We start from the raw sequence: 25994 nt of genomic DNA on the forward strand, positions 1-25994 counted from the left end.
AAAAAAAAATCAATAAATAGATCCGAATGGTGTCCAATTCTTGTTTATGGCACTCTATGTGTTGTTCACAAATCACAACAGGTGTGAACTAGATTGTTATGACATTTTTATTGCCTTCTGATATGATAAGCGATGACATAAATCATGAATAAGTGATGTTATGGGAGAACAGAATTTTCGTCTGGGAGATTGTGAGAGGCAGTTTCAAATTCTCTTTGGGGTGGTACCTTTGAGAGAGCAGGTTAGATATCAAGATACTTTATAGAATTAACTGCACACACCATTGCAACACAGAAAATATGTATTTTAACATTAATTTAAAAAAATAAATTTGAAAGGATGACTGCTTTACTCATATTCTAAGTAATTATAGGTAATTCTGGAAACACTGTGTGGTCGCTGCTATTACACCTACAAGTATTTGTGAATTATCAGTTATGTTTATGAACTCTTATTATGCCAATAAATACAGTAATAAGATCACCAGAGGAGCTCTATGTGTTTTCAGAGAGGTCTGTATTATTTGTAACAGTGATCATCATCATTTTACATGTGTTTGAATAACTAGCATCCTGCAAAAATACTTGAATTCCATTGATTGCCTATGCTATAATTCAGTGAATATGTATAAAAAAAAAAAAATCAGACTTACATTGGTCAGGTACCTGTTTTGTTTTGTTAGCAATCAGGCTAATGAACAGTTGCTGAACAGTAATTCACTCGTACCTGCTTCTTAGCCCACGGCAAGGGGTTTAATTGGGTTATGTCTCTTTCCCCAGCCAACGGCCAGTGGAATCCCTGGGGGCCTTGGAGTGGCTGCTCCAAATCATGTGACGGGGGTTGGCAGAGGCGGGCGAGGGTATGCCAGGGGGCAGCAGTCACCGGGCAACAGTGCGAGGGCACAGGAGAGGAAGTCCGCAAGTGCAGTGACCAACGATGCCCAGGTAACAGTAATGTGATAACTGACATAACTGACACTGCAGGAGTCAATTAAATAGAAGATGTGGTCAAATAGAGGAGAAGGAGGTTGAATGTGGTGTGAAGGTAATTACCTCCCTCTACGCTATGCAAGAGTGCTGTGCGTTCCTGTGTCTGTGGGAGGAAAGGATAAGCTTTACATAAAGCAGAGAGTAGGCAGCTCAGCTTTAGCAGAAAAAATACGTAGCCTTGAAAGCTGCAATCTGCGATTTAAAAATGGATCTCGTCGCAAAGTGATAGAACCTTTCGTTTTGGTTCACGTTAAAGTCGAACCGTTGTGTAAAACCCATAAGACATTCACAGGATACTGTCAGGTTACAATCAAAAACTAAAATGGCCAGAACAGCTTTCCAAATCACAGACTCATGCTGTGAGAGGAGGGGGGGGTGTGCGAGAGCGAGTAGAGATAATGAGATTTAATGAGAGACATAAAGAGAGAGACAGAGAGCGCGAGAGAGAGAGAATAAAGAGCTGTTTTATCTGTATGTGTGATGAATATCTTCACATTAATTGATGGCCATGATCCATCCACTTGTTTGAATCTCCATGGAGACCATTCGCTACCACAGCGATTAATGCAAATTCAAGATTTGGTTAGACTACGATGGCTTTGTAAAGAGTGTCATTGTTTCTGTTGTTGGAATAAGCACTGAAGAAGCCAGCAGACATGCAGACAACATTGTGGTGTATCTTGACAACCCAAAGCCAGCAGATTACAAAGGCACTTTTGACTGCCACAGGAAGTACACAGCAAGGGAGGAAGATGACCCAGTAAACAACATATGTGGCCAAGAAATCACACAAACAGAGACAGTATTCTTCCTGGTTAAAGGAATGGCCTCTAGGGTGCTGAAAATTACTCGGTTTGAAATGTTTTAGGGTCCTTACTTAATCCTTATCTTAATCCTGTTCTTAGGATCCTTTCTTAATCCAGTAGATTGTCCAGTTTTTTTCTATGCTCCATATTAATGTAAACAGTAGTTAGGGTATGTTTGTACAGAACTTCACACTTAGTCCTTTGCACATGATAGAAGCAGTTACTCGGGTCAGTTCCGTTTCAGATCCAGTCAATTCAGAAATTAAACCAAATTTGAAAAGCGCTGCATTCCCGTGTGCTTTCAAGAGCCCAAGCCGGGAGTAGTGTGGGTTCATAACCCAGCAGTGACCCAGCCGTTGGTTTGTCCACTGTTTTCCCGCACCAGCGCCGTATGAGATCTGCCCCGAGGACCATGCCGTGTCCATGATGTGGAGGAGAACACCGTCAGGGGAGCTGGCCTTCAACAGGTGTCCTTCCAATGCCACAGGTAACATTGCTAGTTTGTTTTCTGTTCCTCCAACCCTCCACATCCCCCACCTCCTTATGCACCTCCTCTCCTCCTCCATCTCTTCCTACTCCGCCGACTCCTCTGCCCACAATTGCTCCTCCCTCCCTCTCCTCCACCCATTTGCCCTTTTTCTCCACCTCTTCTCCTCCACGCCCTTCTCCTTTTCCTCCTCCACTTCTCCGCTCCTCCTCTTTCTCTCTCCCCTCCTGCCCTATCTCTTTTTCCCACTCCTGTTCTCCATGGAGGTCTCGGTGGTGTGTTGGTTGGTTCGTCCGTGACGTGGGCGCCGGGTCTGATAACTGGCTATGATTTTCTGTCTGAATTCTGGGACACTGGGAAACTGTTTCCAGTGAAAGCAGCCTTACAGTCCCCACCTCTCTCAGGCTTTGATTCCCCTATCCAACCACTGGAGAGGGTGGCAAATTGAAACGTGATGGAGGCGTGTGTCTCAAATGGCTCCCTATTTCCTGTGTAGTGTAGGGGTTTTAACCAGTGCCTATAGGGAGTAGTGTGTCATTTGGGACAAACGCTTTGGCCCACACTTGAGTTCTGAGCTGTGAAAAGAGAAGAAAAACAGGACCGGGTGGTTTCGGTGTCAAGGAAAGGAATGTGTGTGTCGTTTGTGTGTTTGTGTGTGTGAGATCCATGTCTATATGTGAATGTGGGAACCTAATGTTTCCAAAAAGATACTAAAACCTAATAAAACATGACATAAGTATTTTGTTTTACAGTTTCACTTCAATTAAAGGTCAGATTTTGATAATATTTGTAAGATTAAGCATATAAACCCCAATGATATTTTTTCACGGTTGTTTTTTCTGATCTTTGCCATATGCACCATTACGCGTTGAGGGCATGTATGATGAAGCCTGTTCAGCCTCCTAAACTCCACCGGGAAGACGAGGGGGCTTGGGGACATTAAACAAGGAAAATATGTCTCCCATGAACAAGTACTCATCTCTTTCTCCCTGGTCTCCCTTCCCTCCCGCTCCCTTTCCTAATTTGCCTCGTCCCTTTCTCGACTCCCCCTCCCGCTCTCCTCCTCTTTGTGTCCTAATCTCCTTCTCATTCTTGCCCTCTGTCCGCTCCCTGTCTATTCTCTCCTCCTTTCTCGGATGCCGTGCTCATTCCTTTTTTTTCCTCCCTCGCTGGATATCTCTCCCCCATTCCGCTCCTCCAACGTCTCACACCCTCTTCCCTTTATTCTCTCTGTCCTTCACCCTCTTCCCTTCCATCTATCGTCACCCCTGGTCTCACCCCTCCCCTATCTCTCTCCCCCCTCTCCCACAGGTACCACTAGTCGACGCTGCTCTCTGGATCATCGCGGCGTGGCGTATTGGGAGCCTCCCAGCTATGCCCGCTGCATAACCAATGAATATAGATACCTGCAGCAATCAGTAGGTCTATCCTCAGTAGGTGTATTGGCCTCCATTCTCTTCTCTTCCTGCACTCACCTTCCCTCCCGGGTTATGTCTTTGTGGGATGGGGGGGGGGGGGGGGGGTTGAATAGTGCACTCCCTTTGCAGGGGGTGTGAATCGATGTAACCAGCCGCACTGCAGCCGAAGATGAATTACTTTCAATAGGGGGGGGGGGGGCGAATTAAAACGCAGTTTTTGCGACGCTATCGACGCGTAATGTGCGGTCCTCGCTAACTCTTACGTGCGTTTGGTTTTAGACCTCCTGGCCCCACGGCCGTCCCCCCGTTGATTGTCCACCCTCATTGGTTGCTAAGCAACACTTTGTTGTGTTAATGTGTGTTTTTGCTTTTCTCAGAGCAAGTTGGTGTTGGATGAATTACATAATTAATAGGGGCTTAGTCTTTTAAAGACTCTCTCCGTCATTACCTGACCCAGAACAGATTAGAGGCAGGACCAAATTGGACCAAATAGAATTATACTGAATAATAAAGATTTTAAAAAGCAAACATTTGAATGGGGAGAAATGGCGCAGATTAAAAGCTGAATGCTGCAGTCATGCTATTAACACGTTCCAGTCATGGAAAATGTCATCGCTCCACTGAAGTGCACTTTCTCTCTATCTACTCTTCCTCTTTTTCACATTTCAGTCAACAGTGGGTTTAATCCTATTAAACATATTTTGGGACAGAAATACATTTGGATAAAAAGGGGAGGTGTAAAGAAAGACTTAAAGGGAGGGTGCAGATATTTTTTCAGACATTGGTTGTCTTCTGTGTGTATATAGTTGGAAACCTATGACCCCTTTTCCTATATATGGAACGTGTTTTAGTGGTTTGTTAATGGTAGTGAAGCCTGCCCAGCCCTCTTACTAACATGGCCACCCACTCAGGTGGTAATAATACTGTAGTAATATTGTTCTAATGATGTAGAAATGCAGTTGCAATACTTTGGTGAAAAATGTAATAATAATGTGCTAGTAAATCTTTGGTAATATTGTAACAGTGCTGTGGTAAATTCTAGTAATATACAGTAGGATATAGAGCAATTTAGGTCTCACAGTTCATTTCTTCTTCTGGAGGTCCAGGGCCACCTAGCAAATGGTCAGAGGAAGCTGGCGGGCGACGGGATGTCTCAGGTGACCAAAACCCTGCTGGACCTCACCCAGAGAAGGAACTTCTACGCTGGAGACTTGCTGTCCTCTGTGGAGATACTAAGAAATGTGACGGATACCTTCAAAAGGGCCAGCTACGAACCAAGCTCTGACGATGTTCAGGTGAGCGTATGGCTGTGTGGTGTTGCATAGACAGGGGGGCTGGTGAGTAGTGTTGTGCGTAGGGGAATAGTAGGACAGTATAGTATGAGTAGTGTTGTGAGCAAAGGAATAGTAGGACAGTATAATATGAGTAGTGTTGTGTGTAAGGGAATAGTAGGACAGTATAGTATGAGTAGTGTTGTGTGTAGGGGAATAGTAGGACAATATAATATGAGTAGTGTTGTGTGTAGGAGAATAAGAGGATAATATTGTATGAGTAGTGTTGTGTAGGAGAATAAGAGGACAGTATAGTATGAGTAGTGTTGTGTGTAGAGGAAAAAGAGGACAGTATAGTATGAATAGTGTTGTGTGTAGCGGAACAGTAGGACAGTATAATATGAGTAGTTTATGTGCTTGGTAATAGTAGAAGAGTATAGTGTGAGAAGTGTTGTGTGTAATGGAATAGTAGTACAGCCTAGTATGAATAGTGTTGTTTGTAGGTTAATAGTAGGACAGTATAGTATGAGTAGTGTTATGTGTAGGGGAATAGTAGGACAGTACAATATGAGTAGTTTATGTGTAGGAGAATAAGAGGACAGTATAGTATGAGTAGTGTTGTGTGTAGAGGAAAAAGAGGACAGTATAGTATGAATAGTGTTGTGTGTAGGGGAATAGTAGAACAATATTGTATGAGTAGTATTGTGTGTAGCGGAACAGTAGGACAATATAATATGAGTAGTTTATGTGCTTGGTAATAGTAGGAGAGTATAGTATTTGTGCGTAAGGGAATATTAGGACAGCATAGTATGAATAGTGTTGTGTGTAGGGTAATAGTAGGACAGTATAGTATGAGTAGTGTTGTGTGTAGGGGAATAGTGGGACAGTATAGTATGGGTAGGGGGGGGTGTAAGGGAAAAGTAGGACAGTATAGTATGAGTGGTGTTGTGTGTAAGGGAGTAGTAGGTCAGTATAGTATGAATAGTATTGTGTGTAGGGTAATAGTAGGACAGTATAGTATGAGTAGTTTATGTGTAGGACAATAAGAGGATAATATAGTATGAGTAGTGTTGTGTGTAGAGGAATAAGAGAACATTATAGTATGAGATGTGTTGTGTGTAACGGAATAGTAGGACAGCAAAGTATGAGTAGTGTTGTGTAGTGGAATAAGAGGGCAATATTATGTTGTGCGTAAGGGAATGGTAGTACAGTATAGTATGAGTAGCATTGTGTGTAAGGGAATAGTAGGACAGTATTGTATGAGTAGTGTTGTGTGTAGGGGAATAGTAGGAAAGTATATTATGAGTAGTGCTGTGTGTAAGGGAATAGTAGTACAGCCTAGTATGAATAGTGTTGTTTGTAGGGTAATAGTAGGACAGTATAGTATGAGTAGTGTTGTGTGTAGGGGAATAGTAGGACAGTATAGTATGGATAGAGGGGTGTGTAAGGGAAAAGTGGGACAGTATAGTATGAGTGGTGTTGTGTGTAAGGGAGTAGTAGATCAGTATATTATGAGTAGTGTTGTGTGTAAGGGAATAGTAGTACAGCCTAGTACGATCAGTGTTGTTTGTAGGGTAATAGTAGGACAGTATAGTATGAGTAGTGTTGTGTGTAGGGGAATAGTAGGAAAGTATATTATGAGTAGTGTTGTGTGTAGGGGAATAGTAGGACAGTATAGTATGGGTAGGGGGGTGTGTAAGGGAAAAGTAGGACAGTATAGTATGAGTAGTGTTGTGTGTAAAGGAGTAGTAGGTCAGTATAGTATGAGTAGTGTTGTGTGTAAGGGAATAGTAGTACAGCATAGTATGAATAGTATTGTGTGTAGGGTAATAGTAGGACAGTATGGTATGAGTAGTGTTGTGTGTAGGGGAATAGTAAGACAGTATAATATGAGTAGTTTATGTGTAAGGGAATAAGAGGATAATATAGTATGAGTAGTTTTGTGTGTAGAGGAATAAGAGGACAGTATAGTATGAGTTGTGTTGTGTGTAACGGAATAGTAGGACAGCATAGTATGAATAGTGTTGTGTGTAGGGGAATAGTAGAACAGTATAGTATGAATAGTGTTGTGTGTAGGGGAATAGTAGGACAGTATAGTATGGGTAGGGTGGTGTGTAAGGGAAAGTAGGACAGTATAGTATGAGTAGTGTTGTGTGTAAGGGAGTGGTAGGTCAGGGTAGTATGAGTAGTGTTGTGTGTAAGGGAATAGTAGTACAGCGTAGTATGAATAGTATTGTGTGTAGGGTAATAGTAGGACAGTATGGTATGAATAGTGTTGTGTGTAGGGGAATGGTAAGACAGTATAATATGAGTAGTTTTTGTGTAGGGGAATAAGAGGACAGTATAGTATGAGTTGTGTTGTGTGTAACGGAATAGGACAGCATAGTATGAATAGTGTTGTGTGTAGGGTAATAGTAGGACAGTATAGTATGAGTAGTGTTGTGTGTAGGGGAATAGTAGGACAGTATAGTATGAGTAGTATTGTGTGTAAGGGAATAGTAGGACAGTATAGTATGAGTACTGTTGTGTGTAGGGGAATAGTTGGACAGTTTGCCATATACTCACTGCTACCCATAATGCTTTATGTGCTTGGTAATAGTAGGAGAGTATAGTATGAGTAGTGTTGTGTGTAGGGGAATAGTAGGACAGTGTAGTATTGGTAGGGGTGTGTGTAAGAGAATGGTAGGACAGTATAGTATGAGTGGTGTTGTGTGTAAGGGAATAGTAGTACAGTATAGTATGAGTAGTGTTGTGTGTAAGGGAATAGTAGGACAGTATAGTATGAGTAGTGTTGTGTGTAGGGGAATAGTAGAACAGTGTGCCATATACTCACTGCTACCCATAACGCTGATGAAATGGCACCGTGTTTGCTGGAGCAACTTGTGTGTACGTTGTAAAGTGGTGTCCTGGGTTGGAGGTGTTGCCCCAGTTCAAAACTGTGAGAGGACAATATTGCTGAAGCACTTAACATCTGATTTAAATGATCAAGTCATTGTCAGTCTTTGATCATGTGTTTCCGGCTTCGACCCAAACAGGAGCAGATTTATACACTCTCAGTGCTAAATGCCTGAAATGGAAACAGAGAAAAAAAGGCTATTGTCTGGATTTCTGTGCAGTATCAGTTATTATGTTGTCTGAAGCTACATTTTTCATCATCATATTTACTGTAACATACAATCATTGGCTAGTTTTCCACGTGGTGGTGGTGTGTGAAAGCTGTGTTAAATGGCGGTAGTTTCTAATGCAGTTTGGCCAAACTGGCACATGGACAGAAAAAGCTCTATTATGGCTGCTCTGTTGTATCAGAGAGCTCTCCGCCAAAACCGCCAATGTCCTCAGATTACCTCTCCATCGTACCTCCCTCAAGCTGCTCTCCCATCCTCCTGTCCCCTCTTGCTTTTCCCTCTGTCTTTCCTCCCCGTCCTCTCTCTTTCTCTCCACTCCCGCTCCCCCCCCCTAATAAATCTGTCCTCCTCCCTCGTCAGTCTCCCTCCTCCCAACTGTCTGTGACGTAGTTCAGGGCGCTGGCATTGTTCTGTCTGTGTTAACAGGACGAAGGAGATTCAGCCCCACTAAGATCATGTGTGACCTCACCACGAGTGGTGTCGTTGTCAGGCTGGCTGTTGTTCCTTTGTCTGGTCCCTGGTCAGGGCTGTCTGTGTGTCTGATGCAACGCTAGCGCCTGCCACTAAGTCTCTCAGTGTGCGTAGGTGTGTGATGTGTGTGTGTGTGTGTGTGCGCACAATGTCTGTGTGTGTGTTTATTAATGCGGCGCTAAAGTCTGTCTGACACAAAGCTAGTGCCTGCTGCTTCCTCTGTGTTTTTTTCTGAGTGTGTTTTGGGTGTTCAGTGTGTGTGTGTGTGTGTGCGATAATGCAGTGTTGAAGTGAGCACATTACCACCAGAGGGAGCATAAGCATTCAAGTAGAAAACAAGATAGCCTGTGTCAAGGGAGAGTGGCCAGCCGTGGACACACACACATACAGTAACAGGGCCAGAGTTCTGACAGGACTGACCCAATTACCACTGCAGGCCTGATCTCCAATTACCCCTGCTGTGTGATGTGTGTGTTGTTGTTGTTGTGTGTGTGTGTGTGTGTGTGTGTTTGTGTGAGCTACAGGGGTTCCCAGAAGCACGGCAAATTCCATAATATTCTGTCTCCTTATCTGTAGCGTTGATATGGCTCCCCACACAGTAGAGTTCATTTATTTTCAGTAGAAACTAACTAGGGAATAGGGTGTAGTAACTAGGGAATAGGGTGCAGTAACTAGGGAATAGGGTGCAGTAACTAGGGAATAGGGTGCAGTTACTAGGGAATAGGGTGCAGTAACTAGGGAATAAGGTGCAGTAACTAGGGAATAGGGTGCAGTAACTAGGGAATAGGCTGCAGTAACTAGGGAATAGGGTGCAATAACTAGAGGGTGCCATTTGATAACCAGCCTGGGTGTTCCTGACTCTAATTACTGAGAGATGCTCTTTTTTTTAGACAGCAGCCCAGAGAGCAGAACTAATTAGAAAGACGTCTTTACAGAGTCTCCTCCCATTTTACCCATGAGAATTCTGGGAGATAGAGTAGAGGATACTAGGAGATAATAGTGGATAGTAGGAGATAGCATGAGATAGAAGGAGGTAATATTTGATAGAAGGAGATAGCATGAGATAGAAGGAGATAGTAGGAGATAGCACAAAATAGTGGGAGATACTGGGGGATAGTAGGACATACTGGGAGATAGTAGGACATACTGGGAGATTCTAGGAGATACTGGGAGATAGTAGGGGATAATGGGAGATAGTAGGGGATAATGGGAGATAGTAGGGGATAATGGGAGATAGTAGGGGATAATGGGAGATAGGTGAAGGGTAGATAATGTTGGAATAGAGCATGCTGGGGTTGAATCGTAGTTTCCACTGAGGAGCTGTACATGCATAGATCCTCTAGTATACCTGTTATGGAGCAGTTCTTGACCATCTTCTCTGTCCATAGTGTGGTGTTAAGTACCCCTGAACAATCTTCTCTGTCCATAGTGTGGTGTTAAGTACCCCTGAACATCTTCTCTGTCCATAGTGTGGTGTTAAGTACCCCTGAACAATATTCTCTGTCCATAGTGTGGTGTTAAGTACCCCTGAACATCTTCTCTGTCCATAGTGTGGTGTTAAGTACCCCTGAACATCTTCTCTGTCCATAGTGTGGTGTTAAGTGCCCCTGAACATCTTCTCTGTCCATAGTGTGGTGTTAAGTACCCCTGAACATCTTCTCTGTCCATAGTGTGGTGTTAAGTGCCCCTGAACATCTTCTCTGTCCATAGTGTGGTGTTAAGTGCCCCTGAACATCTTCTCTGTCCATAGTGTGGTGTTAAGTACCCCTGAACATCATCTACGTCCATAGTGTGGTGTTTAATACCCTGAACATCATCTTTTTCTGCTCCTTATTTTATTGTTATATATAAAGGAGGCCTGGATTGTGTGTTTCTGTGTGTGTGTGTGTGTGTGTTTGTGTTTGTGTGTGTGTGTGTGTATGCGCGCGTGACAATGTGCCTGCTAGACTGTGTACATGTGTGTGTTTGGGGAGGAGGGCATTAGCTTTTCTGAGTCAATATCATTCACACATGCCCCCCCCCCCCTCTTCTCCCTACAGAACTTCTTTCAGATCATCAGCAACCTCCTGGAGGAGGAGAACAGGGAGAAATGGGAGGACGCACAACAGGTAAACACTCGGCAGTGAGCTCCATACATAATTGAATGCCCTCGCAGTGGGCTGATTGGGTGCTATGCTTCTGGAATTGAATGCAGCCAAGTCGAATAAACGACCGCAGACACCAACACCAAGCAGAGTCACGAGGTCCATGTGGTCGTCTGCATGAGTTTTCTCAGAGTAATGATATAGGACGAGTTTGGTCTCGGGCGCCTTTAGGCGACTAACAGGAGGAACTTGATCCTACATCAGCCCTTGCGCAACCTGCTTCGAGGTACTTGTTGTCCTGTTAATTGTCGTTAGTTTGGCTTGTGCGCCTGTGCCTGTCCGGAGATGTAATACCGTCCTGGTCCACCCGGGGGCAGCCGGGAGCACAGCCACTGGAGATGACGTTTTGACGTTTGTTCTTTTTCCCTAGAAACAGTCAGACCATGGAAACCAGAGTTGGTGCTGGATTTCATAATTACATAATTGTGAAAAACCCTGAGGATTTTTCTTTGCTTTAATAATAGTCACTTATTAGAATGACTAATCGCTGGAGCAAGAATGTCTTATTCTAGCTCTTGGAGGACACACATGTACATATAAATGTGTAACATATATTTATTATATATGTACATTATCTATTTTTATATACGGGAAATATAGCTATTGACACTCATCAGATGCTTTCTGGAAAATAGAATGTGCTGGAAGTTAATGGTCCTCTCATTTTTATCTCTGTTCCTGCCTCAGGGGTTTTATAGTTAGCTGCATGAGTTTTCATCCAGTCATTTCTCCTGTCATCATGACTGAGTTGCAGGGATGAGAAGTGGCCACTCTAGCTTCAGAAACCGGCACTTTACTTTAAGATTCACCCGTACCCTGAAATCACACAGCACAAGGTCCACCATCTTAGATAGCATCTCCACAGACCGCTAATCTACAAAGGACATCCGCAGTGGCAAATTACTGCTTTCCAGAGAGGAAGAGGAGGGAGGAAAATAAAGAGGGAGAGGAGAGAGACAGAAAGACAGAAACAGAGAAATGGAGAGAGATGGAGAGAAGGAAAGAAAGACTAGATCACCTGGCTGAGCCAGATAGTCAGAGGGAGTATTTCAGATGTTTTTTCTTCCCTCTGTTTTTCTGTTTCCCTTTAATTTACCTAAGGGGGACGAGGAAGAGAAAGACAGATGGGGACGGAAGAGAAAAAGAGAGGGAGTAAGAGGGGAATGGGGAGAGAGAGAGAGATATGTAGAAAGTTTGGAAAGGGAAATAACTAGGAAGTTCATAAATTGCTGGAAGTGTTGCTGGAATGTGTTTCGATGCACGTATTTCTCCCACTCAGGGTGGAGCTAGCGTGACAACTCCGTCACCTGGTTATCTTGCTCTTCTTCCACTAAAGCGATTTGATAGAACTTTGTGAAATAACTATTATTTTTGTTTAAAACTAATGTTCTGTCAGGGTGAAAACACAGCACTGGGGAAACCCAATCGATGGTGTTACATTTACAACCCCGTTTTCAGAAGAAATTAGGACACTGTGTAAAATGTAAATAAAATAGAATGCAATGCTGTACAAATCATTTAAACCATATATTCAATAGAAAATAGTACAAATACAACATATCAAATGTTGAAACAGAGACATAAAAAAATATGCCCACTTTGAATTTGAAAATCTGATATAAACTTTGGAGGGGACAATTACATGAAATGTTCTCAAGAGCAATTATTGAGGGGGAAACCAAAAGTATTACTTGTAATACTGTTTTAGTTTGCGCCATCAGTTTTTTCTCACTACTGTAGCTCTGCAAATTCAGCTATTGTGAGTGTGGACCCTACCAACATAAATAAAACTTGCTGGATTAACCTCACAATAGCTACTTGCATTGAGTGCCTTTCAGATGGTAGACACAAACACTGTCACCTTGACAGCTAAGCAGCACTACATACATTGCAAATTTCTCTCATTGACTCGAATTCAAACAGCTGCAAAACAGTGGTTGATGATTCTGTGGCTTGCTAGCAAACGTCAGCTGACCGCTAGCTAACATAAAGAGTGACTTGTTATTAATTGCAGCGGTGATGGTATTAAATGTGTCTTAAATGTGTCTTATAAATGTCTAACATATCCTACTTACTGAAAGTCAGCCACCAACGACAGATTCTGTCAGATTCCCACCCATCCACTGTACTTGTATGATGTGCAACTGCTGAGGGCTGGGGTGGGGGGGGCAATGGGTCAAACCATTGTGAGGCAAAGGGCGTGGGGGGGTCACAATCATTTGAAACTTGAAAATGCGCTATTAAGTGTCGATAATCAGCTATATACCAGATATATTGGGGGGAACAAATCATAGTTTTTCCCTAGATGGGGTTTCATGTCCCCCCCGGGATTTCCGCCTATGGCTGAACAATATATACAGGTTTTGGAGCAACATATGCTGCCATCCAGATACGTCTTTTTTCAGGAAAGGCCTTGCTTATTTCAGCAAGACAATTCCAAACCACATTCTGCACGTATTACGACAAAATGTTTCTGTAATAAAATAGTCTGGGTGCTAAACCGGCCTGCCTGTAGTCCAGACCTGTCCCCCATTGAAAACATTGGCCGCATTATGAAACGAAAAATATAACATAGGAGACCCCGAACTGTTGAGCAGTTGCAATCGAACATCAAGCAAGAATGGGAAAACATTTTACTTTCAAAACTACAGCAATTGGTCCCCTCAGTTCCCAAACACTTACAGAGTGTTGTTAAAAGAAGAGGTGATGTAACACAGTGGTAAACATGCCCCTGTCCCAACCTTTTTAGAAACATGTTGCCAGCATCAAATAAAAAATGGGCATGTATTTTTCCAAAAACAACAAAATTTCTAAGCTTCAACATTGTATATGTTGTCTTTGTACTGTTTTTAATTAAATATAGGGATTAAATTATTTGCACATTCTATTTTTATTTGCATTTAACACTGCGTCCCAACAATTCTGGAAACTGGTTTGTACATTTTATGTAATAAATGTCCATCGCAGGTTTAAAAATGCACCTTTTCTAACATCTCCTCCAAAAACTCAACGTCCTGTGCCGTAAGCTCCCAAGCTGTCAGTGGAGGACACTTTAAACTTCATTAAGAGAGTTGTGTGCACAAGGACAGTCAAACAACTACTTCAAGTGATTTATGAATGTAGACAAGTCTTAGAAGTTTGTCGTAATTCCCTTCTAAGAACGGGCGAGAGTGGGAGGTGCTGAGAGGTAAAGCAGAGAAATAGGGACTAGCAGGTTGCTGTCTCTCTGCCTATCACCCCAGTCTTCCTCTGTCTCTCCACAGGGCTGTAACTGGGGGGGTCCTCATGGCAGCTTGTGTCTTCTGTCCGTCAGGGTACTGACACACACACACACACACCCTGCAATGGAGAACATGTTAAGCAGAGAGACACCTCTCGGGGGACTCAGCCTGACTGGCCAACTGTCTGTCTGTCAGCCAGTGAACTGATGAACTGTACCTCCATGTTCCTCCAGCATCCTAATGGGACAGACACATTTCCTTCTGTGTGTGTGTGTGTGTGTTTGTGTGTGCGCGTGTGTGTTTGACAGCTCCTAGACCCCAAACTGTCTTCGGTTTTATATCTGATTCACATTTCCACTCTACAGAACTTATTTAATCGAATCAAACACACACACATTATGTAGGTGTCTAAATGGAGACACCAATGTTGATGGGCTTTAAAAAAAAAAAATGCTTTTAAAGATGCTTACTCTAAACCCTACCCTAACTTTGAACTCTGTCTCAACCTAATCTTAATAACAATTGCCCAAATATTCCCCAAACGTTGGCCAAAGAATATGCCAAATATTCTGATTACTTTTCTGTGATTTAACGAGAGATTGGTGACATTCGTCTCCATTATTTGCCTCAGACACACACAGTAAGCCGAAACTGTCCCTTTCAGATTGGGAGGCTGTTGAAAATTGGAGACACGGTTTATTTATTCATTGGCTGAGATGCAGAAGTGGGTGTCTAAATGACACACAAAATGTATTTATTTGTGTCCACAGATCACGTTACAGTTGAAAGGATCCAAACGATTGAAATGCTGTGGCCATCTACACACATACTGGGGATATAAAAAGTCTACACACCCCTGGTTTTTGTGATTTGAAGATAAATCACGTCAGAACTTTTTCCACTTTTAATGTGACCTATATGTCAACAATTCAGTTGAAAAACAAACTGAAATCTTCAAGGGGGAAAAATGAAATATAAAAACCTTACAATAACCTGGTTGCATAAGTGTGCGCACCCTCTTATAATTGGGGATGTGGCTGTTTTCAGAATTAACCAATCACATTCAAACTCATGTTATATAGAAGTCATTACACACCTGCCATCACTTAAAGTGACTCTGATTAATCACAAATAAAGTTCAACTGTCTAGTAGGATTTTCCTGACATTTTCTTAGTTGCATCTCAGAGCAAAAGCCATGGTCCGTAGAGAGCTTCCAAAGCATCAGAGGGACCTCGTTGAAAGATATCAGTCAGGAGAAGGGCACAAAATAATTTCCAAAGCATTAGATATACCTTGGAACACAGTGACAAAAAGACGAGAAGAAAACTGGTCAGGCAGGATTCCAAGAGGCCTACAGCAACATTAAAGGAACTGCAGGAATTTCTGGCAAGTACTGGCTGTGTGATACATGTGACAACAATCTCCCGTATTCTTCATATGAATGTGCTTTGGGGTAGGGTGGCAAGACGGAAGCCTTTTCTTACAAAGAAAAACATCCAAGCCCGGCTAAAGTTTGCAAAAACAAACATCAAGTCTCCCAAAAGAATGGGAAAATGTGTTATGGTCTGATGAAACCAAGGTTGAACTTTTTGGCCATAATTCCAAAAAGTATGTTTGGTGCAGAAACAACACTCCACATCACCCAAAGAACAACATGCCCACAGTGAAGCATGGTGGTGGCAGCATCATGCTTTGGGGCTGTTTTTCGTCAGCTGGATCCGGGGCCTTAGTCAGGATGGAGGGAATTATGAACAGTTCCAAATATCAGGCAATTTTGGCACAAAATCTTCAGGAGTCCATTAGAAAGCTGAAGATGAAGAGGAAGTTCACCTTTCAGCACATCAACGACCCAAAGCCCACATCCAAATCCACAAAAGTATGGTTTCACCAGAAGAAGATTAACATTTTGGAATGGCCCAGCCAGAGCCCAGACCTAAATACAAGTGAACATCTGTGGGGTGATCTGAAGAGGGCTGTGCACAGGAGATGTCCTCGCAATCTGACAGGTCTTTCTCTAAAACAGTGGCCTGTCCATGACCTCTGACCGGGAGATGCACCTTGTTAGTTGCTTTGCCTTGTTTCTAAACAGGCCTGCACTATAAACCTGTGAGCATGACTAACATTCACAATGTCTGCAGAGGTAGCCAAGGAACACACCCACACGGAAAAAGCTGAGTGGGAAAGCTGTCTCTCACATTAACACAGTTGGTCCATGAGATATTGTTTTTAGCGAGGTGTGTACTTGATAGATTGTTCTTTCATGCATTCTTTAAAAATCCAACTTTTTTTTCTTCTGAAAGCTTGACTTGATCACTGGACATGTAGTTGTTGGTTGTTCCAGATGCCTGCAGGAAGGATGGTGTGGTATCTACTCACCAGGAAGGATGGTGTGGTATCTACTCACCAGGAAGGATGGTGTGGTATCTACTCACCAGGAAGGATGGTGTGGTGTCTACTCACCTGTAAGGATGGTGTGGTATCTACACACCAAATGTAGTTTCAGTTTGGAGGACCAGTTTAGAGGTGTGTTTCTGTTGCTGTGAAGGACAAAACTAGATGTCTGTTGCTGTGAAGAACAGAAAGACATGCAGTGTGTCTGAGGACAGAGAGATGGAGGACAGAAAGAGATGTCTGTAGCTGGTCTGTAGCTGTGGAGGACAGATACATTTACAAGTGTTGTTATGAGGACTAAAAAGCTTACGAGTGTTGTACGAAGGACAGAAAGAGATACGGGTGTTGCTGTGAAGAAAGAGATAAATGCATGTTGTTTATGAGAAGGAAGACGTGTACTGATGCCTCAGCTCCGTTGAATAGTCTTGTTACTCTCCTGCTGTGAGAAATTGGGACAAACTGTGTCTAAGCATCTGTGTGTCTGCCGCTGAGGTGAGGATGATCGCTGAAAGAGGGAGATCTGTTGCGTCTCGGCGGATCCACTGCGGCTGACATTTCCTGGTTCCTCCTTCCCCCGCCTCCTCATGCTGCGGCACCGTGACAGCACCGTTGTGGCTCGTCACACAGCCCGACGGCGGGGGGGGGGGGGGGGGGGGGGGGGGGACCATGTGCTCTTCTCCCTCCCCCCCAGCTAGTCAGTCAGCCAGCTCGGGGCCGGGGGGGGCTCTGGCTCTCTGCTCGGTTGTCTCCCCGTCTGCAGCCATCAACTTCAGCCTAATTGCCCACTTTGCCTGGCAACACACTCGGATTGACACAGGCCCAAGGAAAACATGCCGAACCGCCGTGTAACCAGCAAACACACGGTAACACACAGGCGAACATACAGGTATACACAGCCACTACACTAAACACACACACACACACTTGACCTAGAAGCATGCGCGCGTTTTTTACCTGTATGGTTATTGTGCCTGTGTTCAGGCTGGTGAGCGCTATGCATCTGTGTGTGTGTGTGTGTGTGTGCGCGTGTGTGTTTGTGTGTCGGGAGGTGTTAATCACAGTATGCCGCTCAGCTTGTCTCCGGGCTAACACATGTAATTGGCGTGTTTGCGGAGTTGAGACGTGTGCCACCGTGAGTCCGGTTCTGCCGCAGCCGCTCCGCTTTCACCCCCCGGCGTGTTTGAAACGGCGGTTGCATTTGAGTGGATGTGCGTTTGTTACATTTGAAGGACATCACGTTCAATCACAAACACAATCCGAATGCATTGTGAATGAAGGCCTAAGGGGTCAAATGGTCCCGTCAAACTGAGACAGTCATTATCGGTGACAGTCTGCTTCACTCAAATGTCCCACAAAATGGCCGCCCGTGTCATAACATCTGACCCATTAGTGATGGATCCTTGCCTGGATGGAGGCCGATCTCCTCAAGGTCAATTATCAGGTTACTGTATCTTAGTGTGTATCGACTGGGAGGTGACAGGTGTGCTGACAGACCGGGGGGGGGGTTTGGGGGGGAGCGGTGTGTGTATGTGTGTGTGTGTCGCTTCCCCCCGTCCATGTCCCTGACTGCCTCCCTCACTCGCGGTGGCTCTGACGCTGACGGTCGGTCCCCGAGGAGACACACAGCCCCGCCCTCAGAGCGGTCACTCCTCAGTGGCCACCGCGGGCAGTGTCCTTTCAGAGGGTGTTCCAAACCCGCTAGCTCCTAGCCACCTAGCCATGCCCCGTCCCGCTCTGCTGGGCGTCTCGGAGGTTGGCGGTCCGGCTCGTCTGAAGGCGAGCACGCGTGCTGTCAGATTGACACGTCTCATGTCTGACAGTCCCCTGCCCCGGTCAATCACTTTTCAGTGTCCACTGCATTCACTATCTAGCTTTATAGGGTGGTGGTAGCTACTGGCCATGTTCTGTCGTTGGAGGTTGTCTTTTTGTTCTAGGTCTGGGCGTCTCATAGGTTAGACTGTTGAGATGGGAGATGGAAATGTGGACGCTGTTACGCTGTACACAGGCTGGGCTAGTGGAAGTGGTCGAACTAACATGCTAACTTGTCTTTACATACATGCTAAACATGCTAAATTATGTCTTTACATACATGCAGCACTTTGTCCTATGACCTGGTCGCACGTGTTTGTTTTTATCCCTCACATCACACCTCGCTCTTGTTTTACACACCTCTTCTTGACTCGCAGGAGATCATTCCTGGAGGAATAATTGTGTCAGACTGACGATTTCGTTCATCCTGCAGGAAATGGAAGTTGAGTCTTTAAAATGTCTGACTTTGCTGTAAAGAAAAATGTGTAAGCCCCTACAAAACACTGTTCATCAGTTGTGATCCACACAGTGCAACGACTCTTATTTCCTGTTGCTGCATGATTACGTTCCTGCTGTGTGAAACTATGTCAAAGACACAGCATCTGTAATGGTTGCACAGATGTTGCAGTAATGGAACTAATTGTGATGTGTCTAACCTCCCTACCCAAGTCTACGCTTGCATCCCAAATGGCACTTGGCAGTGATTCTCAAACCTTGTCCGGGGGCCTCTTACCGTACAATGTGTTAGATGCATTCCAGGGCTCGCACAGCCGAATCAACATATGAAATAATCTAGCCCCGAACGGGTTCAATTTGGTGTGCCAGTTCAGGCTTACAACACAATTCTGAGATGGCTGGGGGTCCCCGGGAGAGGCTTGAGAACCACTGCCCTATCCCATAATGCACTATGAGCCATTATATATATATATATATATATATATATATATATATATATATATATATATATATATATATATATATATATATATATATATACTAACATATATAAATATACTAACATATATAGCGGATTTGGTGTAATTTGGGTTGTAGTCTAGATCCATGCGGTATTAACTTCCGATAGCGCTCACAGGTCATTAATTTGTTCCCAATAAATAAGTTAGAGAAGTCAGTGCTGATAGAGACAAGTAAAGAAAATAAGAGGGAGGATGTTTTCAGTAGATGGCCAGGCACCTGCTGCTCCTGTATCAGGAAGGGAAGACGTGGTAGCAGACTGACTTTGTGTTTGACGAGAATAAGGGCGGGCCTGGATCTGCGGGACACCAGTAGTGATTTCATGTGGGGCGGACACATGTTCTCTCCATGGTATCAGGAAGCAGAGGGGTTCACAGTGAGCTGGTAATCCAACTTTTTGCTCTTCATTATCAGATTGATCAGGCTGTTTATGAGCCAGTATAATATGATTAAATATTTCTGGATTATCCAGATTCCAGTGAGTTGTCCCACCTGAGAAGTTGTGGTACTAAACCTCGTCATCTACTGGACAGGATGTGGTACTACAACTTGTCATCTACTGGACAGGATGTGGTACTACAACTTGTCATCTACTGGACAGGATGTGGTACTACAACTTGTCATCTACTGGACAGGATGTGGTACTACAACTTGTCATCTACTGGACAGGATGTGGTACTACAACTTGTCATCTACTGGACAGGATGTGGTACTACAACTTGTCATCTACTGGACAGGATGTGGTACTATAACTTGTCATCTACTGGACAGGATGTAGTACTACAACTTGTCATCTACTGGACAGGATGTGGTACTACAACTTGTCATCTACTGGACAGGATGTGGTACTACAACTTATCATCTACTGGACAGGATGTGGTACTTCACCTTGTCATTAACTGGAAAGACTGTGGTAATACTTTTATCCTGTCATAAGGAAACAAAAATGGGTAAAGTACATAAAAAACAGTATCGGTAACTAGGTTGTTGCATTTACAGTATGTGACACCTCAGTATAGCAACTTCCCACATACTTATTCTGCAGTTATGTAAACATAATGACACTTTTTAGTTTATGCTCTTTCTTTTATTTACTCATCTTAGTTGCATTCACTTTTCTAAATTCACCCTGAATCCACCCTTCTAGTGCACTCAGATTTGTATTCATGTCAGATAAAACAAGTGCTTGGAGAGTACGGAGCCTGTGACACCTCCCCCTGGGAGAACATGGAAGAGACATAGAAATGGCTTTAACAGCGGATACAGACAAAGAGAATGTAGTGGAAGAACGTTAGGTCTTCTGGAAGTTTGGTTTTCCACCATTGTCACTCAGCTGTTCACAGTTCTTTTTTGTGAGCACACAGTGATTGACTCAGCCAGTCACAGTGGTTCACTTAGGCACGGAGCAGGAGTGGAGGTTTGAGCCAGCCAGGAGGAAATGGGACTAAGGCATTCGAAGTAGGTGGAGAGCTATGAGAGTATGGTAGACGATGCAGTGTTAAAAGGCAGGAGGGAGTAGGATTTAGCAGAAGATTTATCAAAATGTTGAGATGATAGGATACAGGATGAGACAGCAATGGAAGAGAAAGGAAAAGACTGGACTGGTGGAGAGAGGGGGGAAAAAATTAACTATCGGAGACTTGAAAAAGTAGTGATCAGAGACTTGAAGAGGGATTGCATTGAAGTTAGTAGGCGAATGGCCTCTAAAGAAATGTAGGTCTAGCATAGTTCCTGCCTTGTGAGTGGAAGGGGACTGAGAAAGATGGAGGTGGAAAGAAGGAAGGAAGGAAGGAAGGAAAGAAAAAGGTGGAAAGAGATTAATGGAATTCAGACGTCGGGAAGAATGATGCTGCCCAGTCTAATGAGTGGTGAGGAATGTGTTTATCCAGGTATCCAGCACACTTAGGAACTGTCCAAGGTCACCTGGGGGCTGATAAATCACCGCAGTTATACCGGTGTGGTGTCAGTTAACTGTCATGTGGTTCTTGCCTCTCTAGATCTATCCGGGGGCAGTGGAGCTAATGCAGGTCATCGAAGAATTCATCCACATCGTCGGCCAGGGCATGAAGGACTTCCACAATGCTTATCTGATGACTGGGAACCTGGGTAAGAACCACAGACAAATCTCACTGCTAAAGGTTAATTTTCAGTTCAGCAATACCCAAATTATGTTGTTGACTTGGCAAAAGCTTTGACTGGAGAAAGAAAACCAAAAGAAAGAAAAATCACCTGAAGCTTCTAAACTGAAAGAGACCATTGAAAGATGCTCAAGAAAATGGTATTGTTCTCCTGGGGTGTTTGAGCTGGCCAACCAGTAGTCCAGAGAAGGATCAGCAGGCTAATCAGCCGTCTATTAACATTTACATATTTTATGAACGAATCAATAAAAAATATTTCATAATGCCCTTTATACATCAGAAGCTGTCACAAAGTGATTTTACTGATACCCAGACTGAATCCCCAAAGAGCAAGCTACAACAGAGTTGATGCACACTAGTTAGGATAAACTCCCTAGTGGGGTCGAAACATAAGAAGAGACTTAGAGAGGAACAAGATGCTGAGGTGCTGAAAGAGCATAAAAAAATCTTTGGGTAGTCCAATAATTAATATTATGTCTTTTAAACGTCCTTGTTTTGGGTGCTAGTAGGTTCATTGTTGTGACAGTAAACCAGTATTTCCAGGATTACATTATGGCAATGTGTACTGTAGGTCCCAAGAGTCAATTAGGCTTCAAAAGCCTTTTAGAGAGGGTCATTGCACTTTTCCATGTGACTGAAATTGTCAAAAAAATATAATATCTACCATGCCTACAATGTTTGATAAGAGTTCTGTGTTCGGCCCACGGGGTCTGTATATTGTGACTATGAAATTCATCAGGCTTTAGCCAGGTTTCACACAGACCAATTATATCCAGTTTATGATCAGTGATAAAATTATTAAATGCAATTGCCTTTGAAGCAGCAAGAGATCTTGCTTTTATGAACGGTATACATATAAAGACTGCTTTTTAACATACTTGATTACAATTTTTTGGGCAAGGAACGCTCTTTCATGTGAATTGTAAACAATTAACAGTCATATTTCATATAAAGCTGGAGCCCCATAACCCAGTCACCCAGCTGCGCAAAAGTAACAGTTATCAAATCAATGTTTAATGATCAATCATTCTGTGTGTAAGTAAACACAAGGCTGTTGCTGACTGATGTCAATACCCCCTACATTCATCGGTAATGTGGGCTAAATGATGTGTGGGCGGGAGTCAGGGTAGAACTAATGACCCCTAATCGATATTGTTAATTAAAACCTAAGAGCTTGTGCTCTTTATGTGCTGAACTCTTATGAAAACATTCATGCGTGTTATTCCTGCACTTACCACATTGGCAGTGTGGGTAGAGACCGTGGTTAGGAGAGACTAACGTTTTAACACTTAAAGCTGAAAAAATCGGATGAAAGTTAGGACTTTCTTAAACACTGTTTCCATGAGATCCACTAAGATACATTAATTGTCCATTTTAGAATTTTTGGAAAAGTGTCCAAGTTTTAAATGTCGTTAATAGTTTAGACAATGCACCTTGTAGCCCATTCGACTACGTTTTTAAATGCCTGTTCCTTCACAGCAGTGCAACAACAACAAATTAAGAGAGTAAATAAAGACAATAGTAATATGAAGTAAAGAGTAATAGAAAAATGTATGGTCTAGAGTCGAAGAAGGAATTAGAGCAACAGCTGTCTCAAAACAAACCTCATCGCCCTGGACTGCACATGCGAAGCTAGCATGAACAACATGAAGGATTCTCTATCTTGGCTGAGGCTTAACAAGAAGTTATTTCTCCTTGAACCCTCCGCACAGTGTGGGGGAGGCTAGAACCTTCCACACGGGCTGGGGGAAGCAAGAAACGTCCACACGGCCCTGGGGACGCTAGAACTGTCACAGTTCTCTTGGTTGTATGCTCAGGATACACAAATTCCTACTTGCAGGTCCACTCATTTTGAAATTGTGATTAAGATTCTAAGCATATTTGATGCATGTATAAGGTTCTGTCTGTTTGCTTGTTTTTTGTTTTGTTTTGTTTTTCTGTCCTTCAGTGAGTTAAGCAAACCCCAACCCCCCCCCCCCCCAAATAAAAAGCCTTCACAATCTTTAACTGTAATTAGAATAGGCCTATGAAAATGCACCTTACATCTAAATTGGATTTCTTTTATCCCTCAAAATACCGTCCTTGATGGGCTCTTATGCTCTGAATGAAATCGTTCTAAATGCACACAAGCTGTGGTCACATATTCCATAATGACATTGGCGAAAGTCCCAAATGGAATCCTATTCTCTCCGTAGTGCCCTTTGTTTTAAGTGTCTTACAAGCAAATGTCAACATAGCCGTAAAAAAGGGCCGTAAAAAAGGCCCCCAGAAATTCAGGGTGCGTGATAACTTAATCAGAGGCACTTTGTGATCCAAGTGCTTAGTTATACTTCCAAGTGTCTCAGACATTTCTGTGCACATCCCGAATGGGGCCTTATGTCCTATGTAGCAGATTACTTTTAATCGTGGTTAACTGAGTATTCCATATGGGTTATGGTCAACAATAATGTGCTACATATGGGAAAGGAGTGCCACTTAGGATGCCTGCTGTGCATTTAAATACAGTAGAAGGAATACAGCACTACATTGTTGTCTTTGCTCACCTTTCTGGGTCTTATATTTTGAATATGACTTTCCTTGACAGGAGTAGGAGCACATTTGCATCACACATTATATAAAAAGCTGAGAAAACGTTGCATTATCTTGTCAGGAATACTTTCTATGCAGACATGTTACAACAGCTGAAAGAACAAGCTGTCATGTGAATAGATGAATTTCTCTTTCTCATCTTCTGTATGAAAGTGCATACACATTTTGTGCAGTGTCTTTCTCTGGTTACTATTGGATATAGACGCAAATGCATCTTTATATGGCAGTTGAGTGGTTGATAACAAAATATGTACAGGTGTATTCAAAGGTTTGCATAGTGTTGGAGAATTGGTCATATATGTACCATTTGTAAAGAAAACATGAATGAGCAGGCAAAACACGCCTTTTATTTCTTATGGGATTCACATTCAAGTGTAGGTCAAATCAGAATGGAACAATCATAAAACAAAACATGGCAACAAAGAAAAAAATAAACTGACTCCTGTTCAAAAGTCTGCATACCCTTAGTTCTTAATACTGTGTATTGCCCCCTTTAACATCAATGACAGCGTGCAGTCTTTTGTTATAGTTGTCTATGAGGCCCCAAATTCTTTCAGGTGGTATAGCTGCCCATTCGTCTTGTCAAAATGCCTCCAGGCCATGCAAAGTCTTTGGTCGTCTTGCATAAACTGCACGTTTGAGTTCTCCCCAGAGTGGCTCGATGATTTTAAGGTCAGGAGGCTGTGATGGCCACTCCAGAACCTTCGCCTTTTTCTGCTGTAACCACTGGAGGGTCATTGTCGTGCTGGTAAGTCCAAGAGCGTCCCAAGCTCAGGTTTCATGCAGAAGAATGCAAATTGTCTGACAGTATTTTCTGATAACATGCTGCATTCCTCTTGCCATTCATTTCACAAGATTTTCCATGCCTTTAGAGCTCACACCCCCCCAAAACATCAGTGATTCACCACCGTGCTTCACAGTGGGGATGGTATTCTGTTCACTATAGGCCTTGTTGACCCCTCTCCAAACATAGCGCTTATGGGTGTGACCATATCGGGCATTTTGTAACCAGGCTTTTTTGTGGCAAAGGCCAATTTCTGGCAACTCGACCATGCAGTTCATTGTTCAAGTATCGTCATATTATGCACCTTGAAACCACCACACCGTCGTTTTCCGGAGCAGCCAGGATTTCTCCTGAGGTTACCTGTGGGTTTTTCTTTGTATCCCGAACTATTTCTTCTGGCAGTTTTGTCTGAAATCTTTCTTGGTCTACATGACCTTGGCTTGGTATCAAGAGATCCCTGAAGTTTCCACTTCTTAATAAGTGATTGAACAGTACTGACTGGCATTGGCAAGGCTTTTGATATATTTTTATATCCTTAGCCATCTTTATAAAGGTCCGTTACCTTGTAACGCAGGTCTTTTGACAGTTCTTTTCTGCTCCTCATGGCTCAGTATCTAGCCTGCTCAGTGCATCCACGTGAGAACTAACAAACTCATTGACTATTTATACACAGACACTAATTGCAATTTAGAAAGCCACAGGTGTGGGAAATTCACCTTTAATTGCCATTTTCACCTGTGTCTGTCACCTTGTGTGTCTGTAACAAGGCCAAACATTCAAGTATATGTAAACTTTTGATCAGGGCCATTTGGGTGATTCCTGTTATCATTAGGATTTAAAAAGGAGCCAAACAACTATGTGATAATAAATAGCTTCATATAATCACTATCCTTAAATAAAATTGCCTAATCAGTCATATTTTCAATATCAATGCCATAATTTCACAATTCACAATTTCTGCCAGGGTATGCAAACTTATGAGTACAACTGTACATGTAAAAAAGTAAAGTAGAAGTAATTTCACATTCCTTTTGTGAAGTGGAAACTAATTTAAAATGTATGATTTAACCACTGCCCTGAAGTCCTGATCACTGTCTGTTGTCCAGACCACCGTCTGTTAATCCTGACCACTGTCTGTGATCCTGACAATTATCTGTTTATCCTGGCCCCTGTCTGTACTGTGGAACTTTGTCTGTAGTCCTGGCCACTGTCTGTTGTCCTGGTCAGTGTCTGTTGTGCTGAACATTGTCTGTAGTCCTGGTCACTGTCTGTAGTGATGAACATTGTCTGTAGTCCTGGTCACTGTCTGTAGTGCTGAACATTTTCTGTAGTCTTGGTCACTGTCTGTAGTGCTGAACATTGTCTGTAGTCCTGG

At 43.1% G+C, this 25994-nt stretch overlaps 1 protein-coding gene across 16 annotated transcripts in view; it reads left to right on the forward strand.

Moving 5' to 3' along the window:
• Positions 1-25994, forward strand: part of adgrb3 (adhesion G protein-coupled receptor B3) — a 195366-nt gene that overhangs the window by 98919 nt on the left and 70453 nt on the right. For 13 of the 16 annotated variants that reach the window (XM_029119718.2, XM_029119722.2, XM_034292487.1 and 10 more), the window contains 6 exons: positions 780-944; positions 2181-2282; positions 3594-3715; positions 4801-4995; positions 10607-10675; positions 21106-21214. In XM_029119718.2, coding sequence (XP_028975551.2) covers positions 780-944; positions 2181-2282; positions 3594-3715; positions 4801-4995; positions 10607-10675; positions 21106-21214 — 762 coding nt within the window. Of the gene's footprint in view, positions 1-779; positions 945-2180; positions 2283-3593; positions 3716-4797; positions 4996-10606; positions 10676-21105; positions 21215-25994 lie in introns of all 16 variants that reach the window. The other 3 variants (XM_029119714.2, XM_029119721.2, XM_034292484.1) reach the window with 2 other exon arrangements.

This window comes from Esox lucius, chromosome 5 (genome assembly GCF_011004845.1).
Source record: "Esox lucius isolate fEsoLuc1 chromosome 5, fEsoLuc1.pri, whole genome shotgun sequence".
In the NCBI taxonomy this organism is placed as follows: Eukaryota; Metazoa; Chordata; class Actinopteri; order Esociformes; family Esocidae; genus Esox; species Esox lucius.